Here is a 12992-nt window from a genome sequence, read left to right on the forward strand (position 1 = left end):
AGGTAAAGAATTCTTTGATGGAGTTGAGTTTTAAGAGTTTCTTTATTGATAAGGGTTTGCAATGATCCAAGTTATTTGGAATATGAAAATGCCTTAATATCTCATAAATACATAAACACTTTAATTCCTCTTGATTTTAAAGACGAGAGTTTCTTCAACTTAATACCGCTTATAATTTAAATTTATGAATTGTATGACATTACTAGTGTCTAACGTTTTATATGCTTGGTTAAAAACTTTGTTGTCCTAGACAATGTTTTTGTACAACAACAACATACACTGTTTAATTAAGTGTTTTTTGTTTTATGATTTCAATGAAATAGTGAAGCGAATTAATTAGAATTACTTTGTGTGATAAAATGGGATCCTTAATTATCTATCCTGATTATTCATTTGTTAGGACCTTTTTTTTTTTTTTTATTGAGAGGGGAGATAATATACTAAACTCACACACTCAACAAAAAATTGAAATTGTACATATTCAAGTTGTGCCCTATGATCCTTGAGAGAATTGAAATCTTTTGTTATTGTGTATGAATCTATATTCTCGGCAAATTATTTTTCGATGTAGACAATAAAAGAAACTGCTATAATCTCCCTCACAAAATAGTGAACCGCACCGCACCCACCCTTTAGACTACCTAATTGAAAAGGGCGTCATTAAAATGAATATTGACGAAAACAAATTAAAAAAACAATGGGAAATGATAGAGAGTTAAAGTCATGAATGTTCACTAAGGGATTATTCCTTAATTGAGCAAGCAAATTATATTTTAATTTTCAAAAAAGACTACCTAGGCTAGAGCCCATGGTAGCTTTAAACTTGGTTCTGCGAGTGCTTCCAGATAAGGAAGGAAGTAGTGTCCTAATTTGAAAGGCATATTTCATTGGAGCTACCTCTTAACTAGCCTTTAGTTTAGTGGTATTTCTCTTAATAGTGGAAGATGTCCCAAATTTAAATTCATTCATCGGCACCGGAAATCACTATATTGAAGAGTTAGAATGTTATGTTAGAAACCCACCAGAAAGGTTAACATGTTGAGCTTTTCCACTGAAAATAAATTGCTTATGCATCTGTGGTTTCCTAGCTGATGTATGTACCTTAATGGTTAAAAGAAGGCTTATTTACTGAAATGCCCCCTGAAACTATGATCAAATCTCACTATATCCTCTAAAAGTTAAAGTTACCCAAAGTAGCCCATTTTGTTTCATAAGGTAGTAGCAGGAGCATGAACCATTTTCCTCTGCACAACCCAAGAAATTCAATGGTGCCCATCTCAAAATTTTATTTAAAAAATCTCCAATGGTATTCATCTCAACAAAAGTGCAAGCTCAAAAGAGTGCCTCTTGAACCGAAACTCACTCTAGTTTCAATAAGAATGAAAGGCAAAGGGAATTTTTGGCTATTGAGAGCTTGTTCAAGCGCCAACATCTCCAACGACCACTCAAAAAGCTAGGCTACCACGTTCCACCTTAGTTTGATCTAGATTGGGTCGGGTCCAACTTCCAATTCTCCCAAGCTCTACCTCAAAATCCTGATATACACCGGTCGCAGAGAAAGCACATGTGGCGTCAACTATGGGAGGTTGTTGGCTTGAGTTTCGGTGCCCCTGGCTCTAGCGGGGGCATCACCTAGGTCGTCATGAGGCTGTTGGGTTAGGTTTCGGTGCCGTTGGATGTGGCGAGAACTGAGGCTAAGCCCAGTGTGTGCACAACGAGTGGATCTCCGTTGGGAAAGAGTTCTCAAGGGCGTGTTCTCTACCTCGACCCAAGTGGTTGGTAGGGGAGGGGCAGTGAAGCTTGTTAGAGGGTGGGAGAGGAGGAGGTACGGTATTGATGCCTACCCAAAGTGGATGGTAGGGGAAGGAGGCAAAGTTGGTTAGAGGGACGCAGGGGAGGAGGTAGGTCAGCAATGCCTACCCCAAGTGGTTGGTGTGGGAGGGAGGTGGTCGTCGAGTACAGAGCAAGAAAGAGGGTGAGAGAGAAGTAATTTTCTATTTTTTAAAAAAGAAAATATTTTATTGATTTTTTCACACGAGGCACTTACGTGTCACTTGTGCCACATCAGCATTTTTAACATAATTTTTGATGGACTTGACACCAATAGGTAAAGTGAGAGGCAAAATATAGGTGAAGGGTGTAGTTTTGGGTCACTTAACTTTCAGGGGATAAAGTGAGATTTGATCATTGTTTCAGGGAGCACTGCAGTAAATAAGCCTTAAAAGAATACAATTCATGTACATACCATGTCAATCCCACTTGACATATTTGACTTTTGCCTAATTGGGCTACAAGGAGCTTTGCAGAAAGTAGCTACAGAATTTTAGGTAAAACAAATTGTGATAGTATTGTGAAAATTAATTACATGACTACGATTATTTAGCATACATGAATAAATATATTTGAGCATTCTTTCTGTGTCGATTGGACTGATTGAGTGTTTTTGATCTACAATGTGCAAATAAGTAAGATGAGGCGAAGAAATGCTAATGATGCGAACAAAACGACGACCATAAACGTTTATCCCCCACAATAAAAAAATAAAAAAAAGATACATGAGTAAACTTATTTTGCGGAAAAAAAAAGTTTCAATAATATTAACCTCACAAAGAATGGAATGGAGTCATTGGTTGGTGTGAAAAATAGTACTATTTTGTCTTTCAATTGTTGAAGAACCTTAATTAACCAACAAAATTGAGCTCGTAAAGAAACAACATCTTGAAGTCACTTTGTTTTATTTGGAATAAACATAAATCAAATAAAAGTGTTAATTCAACATAGCATATATCTCATACATAATTTCTGATTAATTTAGTTCTCCAGTTCTAAAATAGAAGATGTAGGTGAAACTGTAATTTGAACACATCAGTTTCAAACTTGTGTACTCTTTGCTAAAGCTCTAGGATTGTCGACATCAAGTTTTAACAAAAGAGTCGCATTGAAGAATATATCACGACATGTTTTTTCCTTCAAATAGAAGATCATCGCAACAATCACCTGTTACCATCCCACCTTCAAAAATACTTCCGCCAACTTCCCAAGCGCAATTAATGGATATATGTTTGCATTCAACCAAGGTCTCCGAATTTAATGCCTTTGGGGTTGGAATTGCGATAGAAGGTGTGGGGGAAATTGTAATTTCAACACATTGGTCCCAAACTTGTGTACTCTCTACTAAAGCTCTAGATTTATCGATAATGGGTTTGGAGGCAAGAACAAAGTTAAAGAATAGATCATGGCATGTTTTGCCAGCAGACACAAGCTCATAGCAACAACCATATGTAACACTCCCACTTTCGAAAATACTTCCACCAACCTCACGAGCGCACTTGGTGGAGATATGTTTTTTACATTCATCCACTATTATCGATTTTGAAGCCTTTGAGTTTGGAATTGTGATAGAAGATGCAGGGGACAGTGCAATTCCAACACATCGATTCCAAACTTGTGTACTCTTTGCCAAAGCTCTAGATTTATCAACATTGGGTATAGACTGAATAGCAGAGTTGAAGAATAAAGCATGACAATATTTTCCTATAGACACAAGCTTATGGCAACAATCATCTGTTACAGTCCCACCTTCGAAAATACTTTCACCAACTTCTCGAGCGCAGTTAATGGAGATATGTTTTTTACAATCATCCAAGATTTTCGAATTAGGCATCTCGAAAGTTGGAATTGCGAAAGTTGTGAAAATCATTCTTGATGTGCTCGCCAAAAGCAAAATGACCAACATTGGGTGCATATTTGGTGCGGCCATAGTTCTCTTTGGTACGAGTTAGTTTTTATTTTTTGGGGGAAAGGCAAAGAATTCTTTGATGGAGTTGAGTTTTAAGAGTTTCTTTATTTATAAGGGTTTGCAATGATCCGAGTTATTTGGAATATGAAAACGCCTTAGCATCTCATAAATACATAAACACTTTAATTCCTCTTGATTTTAAAGATGAGAGTTTCTTCAACTTAAGTTACAATACATTTCTAACTAATAACTGCTTCTAATTTAACTTTACTAATTGTATGACATTACTAGTGTCCAACGTTTTATATGCTTGGTTAAAAACTTTGTTATCCTAGACAATGTTTTTGTACAACAACAACATGCACCATTCAATTAAGTGTTTGTTGTTTTATGATTTCAATAAAATAGTGACGCGCATTAATTAGAATTACTTTGTTTGATGAAATGGGATCCTTAATTATCTATCCTAATTATTCGTTTGTTAGGACCTGTTCTATTAAGAGGAGCAATAATATACTAAATTCATATACGCTACATTAATGTTAGGACTCGAACCTAGGACTTTGCATGAGGGAGCCATTGCCACTGCACTAGTGGTTTTTTTTGCAAATTATTCGTTTTTATAAGGCAATGAACGTGACATCACAAATTTTTTATTTTAATTAAAAAAAAAGAAATTTATGGCATTATAAATAGAATAATATTATTGTTCATTTCATGAAAATTCATTTTAGTAAACCTGTTCAATTATAACTGGCTACATTTGTCTCTGAACAATGGATTATAACGTAACAACTGTGCAAGTCATGACAATAACATACAACTAATCGAATCAATAAAGATCATGCTCATAAGTTTTCATATCCGAGTTTAGATGGTAAAGATGATGTAATTTTATTTCTTTTCTTTCCTTGTTGGGTATAATGCGAGCTAAACATTATGTTGTTCGTTTGGAAGATTGGGGAGCTAAAAACAAGTATAGGCTTAAGAACCTCTTCTAATCCTCTCAACTACCATCCCAGAAAATGTTGGGAGGAGAGGAGCCTAAAGATCCATACATAAGCCCCAACTAGCCAACCCGCTAGTCACCATGTAGCTTCTTGTAGACGAGTGAAATTTTTAAAATGAAACAATCTGATTGCAAGTTTATTTACAGGGAAGAGGTATTTGAATTATTTGAATTATTGACTTTATCTACATTTACAAATATATGAGTATCTAAATAATTCCAATTCCCGACTTCCCCTAAGTTTACTAGCACAGAAGGAATCAAAGATTATGTTGATTCGACATTAAATTTCGTAATTCAATACCTGAAAAACCGGGAATTATTATGGGAAATAGTTAATCCCATGCCCATTCATTCTCTCCCCTATGCCAAACTTTCCCGATTCAGTCTACTAGGTAACTCAAAATAGTGCACGCAAAGATAGAGAATCAATAGCAGGAAAGTATCAGATCACAGAGGCTCTGTTCAATACACCGAACCGAACCGTGGTAGGTCTAGCATTAGCCATAATGTCTCCTTGATAAAAAAATCCTAGAGGTTTTTGTAAACAAAAAACTTCTCATAGTATAAATGATAAATTCATGGGATGAGTATACTTCATCTTAAGATTATACCTTAAATAGTTTATTCATTTGGCCCAAGGCACCTCGTAACAGCCCAGCATGGTGACTCATTCTCATGTTGCTTTACATACGAATCATTTTCGGGCAACTCTAGTTTTCCATACTTCAACGCAGTAAACAACTTTTATTCAACACCAATAAGTGTACACTTTTTCTCCAATAACCAAAGTAGGAGAGAATGACCGGTTTGTAATTAACCAAGGTATAGCATTGTAATAGAACAACTTTTGTAGTATCATCAGGCACCTGCAAAAAAAAAAAAAAAATTGAAAAAAGAAGAAAGAAACTAAGCTCATAGGAAAACCTATATCGTAAGTAAAATCATCAACTCTTACGTAAAGCACGAACTAGCACTAACGAAAAAACAAGGTATGGTTTTAATTCCAACAGTGAACTGCAAAAAACTTATTTACAGTGAGATCCTTTTAGTCTGGATAACTAATAAATTATTTAACAGAAGAGCCAAGAGTGGATCAGATACATAAACCAAATTGCTAAAGCAGCAAAATAATAGATCAAAATAGACCAACTGACTGAACTGTAATACAGATTAAACAGGACAAACAAAAACAGGAAAAAGACAGAAATAATACCCCACGGGCTTAGAGCCCATTATAAGCTTGTACTTCTAACTTTATCAATATTGCTAAACTTGTACTTGATAACTACCACTATTTCTTGAACAATAGCGTGCCCATCTTAGTACATAGTCAGACTCAGATGTATCCATGCATGCCTCTCTTTCCACATGGTAAACATGAGCGGTTGATGCAACCTTCACCGAGAAGGTGAAGTCACTACTTAAGACTCAATCTCTTTGCTGCCTGCCTAATTTACAGAAATGAAATTTATCTAACTTAAACTTTACCTGCGGAAGAGCAACCAAAGAACAAATGATTTGAACTTTGAAAAAAATCATCTACAATAGAAGTAAGTCTCAGACACATCTAGCATTATAAGCCATTATATCTGATTCCAGAGACTTCTTTGTAAGCAATTGTTGGCTGCAGAGAAAAAAAGTAACAAAATAAGGGGTGGGTAAAAGAACTCCTTTATTGCCAAATGCACTCTGAGTGGTCTCAACCCTACAAGGATTCAAGAAAACCGATTTCTTGCTAGTAAACCAGGAATTCATTTTGCAAATATCCACCCTCGTGCCATTGAATTGACAAACTAACTCGTCCAAACTTTGTGTTCTCTGAGCACAAGGCATATCTCTTGAATTTAACACCAAATACAAACCTTACTTTGTTTTGTGGATCAGCCAGACCCCTAATAATCCAAACAAATTTATCTAGAAAAGACTGGGTTACAGTCCCTGCTGTCGTCGAGGCCTACAACCTTGTATTTCTTTTTACAACCAGTTTGCTATTCTTCCCTGTCAACACTGGACCTTGCACTGAAACCATGAGTCAGTGACCTTGTACTAAAAACCCTGCTCTTCCTTACCTTTCTACTCTTGGAGAATGTCATAAGAACTGCCAATTATAGTGCCCTTGGAACTAGAAGGGCCTTTCATTGTTTCAAAAGTTCCATCCGCAAAATTGTATCTACCACATCCAATTTCTTCCTTAGTTGTTGAAAAGTTAATTGACCATTAGTTCAGTCTCCGTTTCGATTCATTCCTTCTCAGATACCAACAAACGTTTCTACAAATGGTCCAAGATGACCGATTTCTGAGCCTGGGTCAACAACCTTTCGACGTTTTTCCAACAGGGTAATTGTCCAAATCCTTAGAATCCAGGATAACTGACACCATGATTGGCAATTTCCTCTTACAAGAATTAGACTTCACAGGCAAAGGCATTTAACCTTTATTTGAGCAAAACCACATAAAATTGGCCAGCCAATTCATGTTGAAAAAATAAACTTAAAGACACATTTTCGCAAAGAAAACTAAATTTCAGTATAGATGCATCACTGTCATACTAGCCAAGAAGCCCAAGCTCCTGTTACACATTGAAACTCTCTAGCTCTAACAACACAACTTCATCTACTCTAAAACTTAGCATTTTAGTAGCTACGAAGATTTTCATTTCCCAATTAAACACTTTCGTCATGTCCTCAGCACTTGCGTCTCGATTTCATATGAAAGGCATTTCAGGAAACCAAAAAATGGCAGATAAATAAATCGAAAAAATAGCAACAAAACAAACATGAAATTCAACTGACATGAAGCTCCGACTAAACGCCATTTCAATCTCTTAAAAACCCATTTCGGGAAACACAAAAATTGCAAACAAAAAAAGATAAAAGCAATGGAGAGGAAGAACTTAGAAAATGCACCGGTTCGGTGGCTACCAAGACGCTTTCTTAATGCCATTGAGCATGCCTTTAGAGGCCAGAGTACGAAAGACGATACGGGACATACGGAAGGTCTCGTAGACGGCGCGTGCGCGGCCGGAGAAGATGCAGCGGTTCCTGACGCGCGTGAAGGAGCTGTTTCGGGGCAGCTTGGAGAGCTTGAAGCGGTTCTCCTCGCGCAGGTCGCTGGGAAGGCTTGGGTCCTTGCAGAGGGCCTTGTACAGATTTCGTCTCAGCTCGTATTTCGCCGCCAGCAACCGGCGATGGTGGTCTCTGATATTGGCATTTTCCTCAGAAACTGACATGTCTTCCTTTTGGGTCGAATGCTAGCAAACTCAGATTTTGGTAGGGTTTTAAGCTTGGGGACAAGGAGGGGTGGTCTAGATTGGATCGGTTTCACCTCAAAATTACAACCGAATCAATTACAATATTATAGTTTGGTTTGGTTTGGCCGGTTTGAACCTAAGCCCAATTCTCTTTCTTTTTGCATTTTTTCAACATTGTTAGCCCAATTATAACAAACAAATTTATAATTTGCTTCATACATAAATTATTTTTTAGAGCACAAAACCATTCTAAAACTCAAAATGTCATAATATTTCATATTTCATTAACTAATATAGCTCAATTCAAATATTCATATATAGTTATTAATAATTAGAGTATTACATATGTAAAATAAAATATAAATTTACTGAAATATAAATATACACATAAACAGTCCATTTTGTTTAAGCCGGTTTACAAAAGTTCAAAACCAAACCAAATCAAACCACACACGGTCCAATTTGATTTTTAAATCGTTTGACTTTTTCTTGATCAAAACCAAACCAAACTGGTAATTATGGTTTGGTTCAGCCGGTTTAATCGGTTCGACCGGATTGATGCCCACCCCTAAGGACAAGTCACGGCTTATTATGAATTTTTTGTTGGCAAAAACTAATTTTTTGGTAATTTTTGCTTTACTACAGTAAAATTTACTGACTTTTAGAGTTTGATACACAAAGTTACCAAGTTTGTTAACTAGTGACATGGCAACAAATGTACCACTAGGTCCACATATATTATTAAATCAATTAATTAAATAAATAAACCTAAAAATTCAAATTCAAATTCAAATTCAAATCCCTTTCTCTCTCTCCCATCGAACCCAGAACCCTATCGCTCTCTTGCTCTCTTTAGAAAAGCGGAGGAACGGGATTTTTGGAAAAGCGAAGGCTTTTCGCCCTATAACGAGGAGCATTAATTCGAGGCCAACCATAATGCTGCAAGTGTAACACCCCGACTCCAAATTTATCCCATGTTTTAATTTATTTAAGTGGAATTGAGAAATTACTCGTGGGATAGGGGTATTTTAGTTATTTTCTTACCCGGAAGGAATTTGAGAATTCCGGTTGTACCGTTGCATAGAGCACGGTGAGATGAGTCCGTAGACACGTAGTGGGCTCGAATCGGAGTTGTAACGAGAGAGATATGATCAAATGAAGCTCAGTGGCATAATCGTAAATATTTTGAAATGGATTTTTGGTTAAAAGACGGAATTGCCCCCGACTCTCACACTCTCTCTCTCCCGCGCGTCTCTCCCTCTCTCCTCGGTTTTCGCGACAGCCACCGTGGCCGACCACGCTTTGGCGGCCGTTCGCTCATCCACCACCAAAGTCGACGGGCGGTACCAAAATGACTGCCGCGCCCTCTTCCTACCCCGGCCAGTCCCGTTGCCCCGTGATTTCGCCGGAAAGCGAGGAGAAAAGCTCCGGTTTTGACAGAAAATTCACCGGCCTCGTTCTCCGTCGTCCGGCCGCCATTTTTGGCGATCAAGGTATGGAAATCTATCCTTTCCTCATGATCTAGCTGATGGATGGGTAGGATTTCGTTAATTTTGAGCCTAGATTATCTGATTCTCGAGTTAGGGTTCGGCCGGATTTCGAGGAGAGATTCCGGCCACTTCCGGTCAGATTTTGGGGTACGTCCAAGAACAAAAGTGACTCCAAATTAGGTGTTTTACCTAGGGTAGGAGTCTTGAGCCGTGATTCTTGGTTTTTCCGGCGATGCGATATCGCTTTGGACACCCACGCGCTGCCGGCGCGGGTGGCGGCGCGTGGGCACTGTAGCTGAGGGGCATTTTTGTCCCAATGGGATCCTCAGGTTGTCATGAGCGCGTAGGTGTGCTCGGATCTCAATTTGGATATCGTTAGAGTCCCGAACGGATATCGCATATCGCGTATTTTCCGGGTTCGCTAGGTTTGGACCGTTGGATGGTCCTGAAGTTATAATGTGTTGATCTAGGTATTACCAGGATCGTATAGTATTCGACGGATCGTAAAACGGAGTCCCGGATACTCCAGAAATGCCAACCCTAGGGTTAGGGTTTTAGTAACCGTCCGATCGCGTGATCGTGAGCGATCCGACCGTCCGATCTGGACCAAACTTGCAGGACATGTGTCCTAGAGCCTGTAGAACCTCTAGGAACTTTCGGATCGGAATTTGGAGGTTGTGGGCCCCGCAGGCCCGTTTGACCCTAGGTTGACCGTGAGACTTCCGAGATAGTCTTACCTTTATTTGAGGGTTAGAATGACCTTAGTGACAGGTCTTGAGCGTTGTTGAGTAAAATGGATATTATGGGTTTAGGATATAAATTGGTGAATTTAAATGGTGGGAGTTTATGGAATGTTTTATTGGTTGATGTTATTGTATGATATATTTAATTAATTGTGTGGAGGTATAATGATATATAAGGAGATTGAATATTAGTTTACAGTGCTATACGCACTACCCCACGTACCCCTCATATTGTGATTATGCTCAGGCCCAAGTGACAGTGAAGATGGTGGTGAGAATGTAGCCAGCCCGGTGTGAGGTCGCACGCGCGTCTTTGGATTAGCCGGCGTGTTGACAGACCGTATGTGGCCGGGTGCGTCCCGACGTATGAGTGGGAGATATGATGGTATGAGGGCTGGTGAGAATGTAGCCAGGCCCAGTGTGAGGTCGCACGCGTCTTTGGATTAGCCGGCGTGTTGGCGGACCCGTGCGTGGCGGGTGCGTCCCGGCGTATGAGTGGGAGATATGATGGTATGAGGGTGGTGAGAATGTAGCCAGGCCCGGTGAGGTCGCACGCGTCTTTGGATTAGCCGGCGTGTTGACAGACCCGTGCGTGGCGGGTGCGTCCCGGCGTATGAGTGGGAGATATGATGGTATGAGGGTGGTGAGAATGTAGCCGAGGCGGTGTGAGGTCGCACGCGCTTTGGATTAGCGGCGTGTTGGCGGACCCGTCACGTGGCGGGTGCGTCCCGACGTATGAGTGAGAGATATGATGGTATGAGGGCTGGTGAGAATGTAGCCGTGCCCGGTGAGGTCGCACGCGCTTTGGATTAGCTGCGTGTTGACAGACCCGTGACGTGGCGGGTGCGTCCCGACGTATGAGTGGGAGATATGATGGTATGAGGGCTGGTGAGAATGTAGCGGCCCAGGTGTGAGGTCGCACGCGTCTTTGGATTAGCCGGCGTGTTGATAGACCCCGTACGTGGCCGGGTGCGTCCCGACGTATGAGTGGGAGATATGATGGTATGAGGGCTGGTGAGAATGTAGCCAGGCCCAGGTGTGAGGTCGCACGCGTCTTTGGATTAGCCGGCGTGTTGACAGACCCCATACGTGGCCGGGTGCGTCCCGACGTATGAGTGGGAGCTATGTGATTATGTTTAGTGTGTGTTGTGATGGATAAACCCGAGAATGTATGAATTTATATGGATGTAATGGTTTAATTGATATCAGGAGCCAGGATTGATAGGAAAGAGCTACGTGTGGCTTGATCCCTTAGTAGGGTACGTAGGCAGCCTGGGATAGCGCCTAGGTGCAGCCACGACCTAGACACCACTTAGGTGGTTTTATCGAGTATGATGCGGACCCCGCGGTTGGTCCCGAAACTTGGTTGAATTGAGGCTTGTCCGGTGGACTGAGTGAGTGAAGGTGTGTATGGATAGATTTTGAATTGGATATATGCATGTTTAATGCATTAAGTTATTTTAAAAACAGTGTGGGCAGTTCTGCTAGAATCATTTGAAGGCCGGAGGCCATTTATGTAAATTGCATGAGAGTATATTGTGCGTGCTGCTGGTTGGATTATAAAATGAGTTTTATGCAGGTAGAAATTTTGGGGAATGTTCAATTTACAGGGGAGACTCTGCAAATTTTGGCAGAAAGTCTCGTGCCCTAAATCCTCTCTGTAAAAGAGGACATAGTTTTAAGGAGTAAACCCGGCGTGGGTGTGATGCCGGGTCTCCGCAGGTTAAATCTCGGGTTCCGGAAATTGGGCGGTCCTCACAAGACCGGTTAAGCTGGGGCTAGAGTAATCTCGGATGGGTGACCCACTAGGAAGTTGCTCGTGAGTTCCCAAAAATAAAATCCTGAGGGCAGAGAGGGGGGCCCAAAGCGGACAATATCGTGCTACGACGGAGCCAATCCCGAGATGTGACAATTTGGTATCAGAGCCACTCTGCCATGTGGTGCGAGTGTGCCAACGAGGACGTTGGGGCCCTAAGGGGGGTGAATTGTAACATCCCACATTGACCATTAGAAAGGGGGTGATGTGTCTTATATGTACTTGCTCGCCTTCATCTAGCACGAGGCCTTTTCGGAGCTCACTAGCTTTGGAGTTATAGGAACTCTGAAGTTAAGCGAGTTGGGGCTAGAGCAATCTTAGGATGGGTGACCCATTGGGAGGTTGCTCGTGAGTTCCCAAAAACAAAACCGTGAGGGTAGAGAGAAAGGGCCCAAAGCGAACATTATTGTGCTACGGGGGAGCCGATCCCGGGATGTGACAACCCAGGTCATTAGGGATCGAGCATAAGGGCCGAGCATTAGAAATGCGTGTCCATTTTCTTGGGGAACTCGCTGATTGATAGCCACTAAAGCAAAAAAGAGTAAACAACTTGAAGGCAGCCGACCAAGGGGCCCATAACCGAGAAAGTGAAGAAGTAGATGCAAATCCTTCTTAGTTTAGACTTCTCCATTTGTAAGCTCCAACTTCTCATACAAATACAAGGCCCTTAGCAACATTCTAAGGGTCCTCGACCAAACAACACCCCCCTCCCCGACTGTAGTAACCACGCGTTCCGCCGCTGCCACCGCCATGTCCAGCCATGTTTGGGCCGGACCGGTCCCAAAATGATCGCCGTCTCCGCCATCCATCCTCACCTATTCTCGATGCTAGACGGCAGCGACACCGCAGATTTTGCGAAAACCTACCGGTTTCGAGAGGAAAATTCCAATAGTTCGATCTCTTTCCTCCGGCCGCCAATTTTGGTGATCAAGGTATGGAAAT

The 12992-nt window shown here is 40.8% G+C and overlaps 1 protein-coding gene across 1 annotated transcript; it reads right to left on the reverse strand.

Moving 5' to 3' along the window:
* Nucleotides 1-5217: 5217 nt before the first annotated feature.
* On the reverse strand, nt 5218-8083 carry LOC148916963 (small ribosomal subunit protein uS14m-like). Its single transcript, XM_089053669.1, has 2 exons — nt 7658-8083; nt 5218-5617 (listed from the first exon to the last, which is right to left on the reverse strand). The coding sequence occupies exon 1, from the start codon at nt 7978-7980 to the stop codon at nt 7669-7671; it is 312 nt and encodes a 103-aa protein (XP_088909795.1). The 5' UTR covers nt 7981-8083; the 3' UTR covers nt 5218-5617; nt 7658-7668.
* Nucleotides 8084-12992: the final 4909 nt, after the last annotated feature.

This window comes from Prunus mume, linkage group LG5, assembly GCF_029339155.1.
Source record: "Prunus mume cultivar Tortuosa linkage group LG5, ASM2933915v1, whole genome shotgun sequence".
Lineage (NCBI taxonomy): Eukaryota > Viridiplantae > Streptophyta > Magnoliopsida > Rosales > Rosaceae > Prunus > Prunus mume.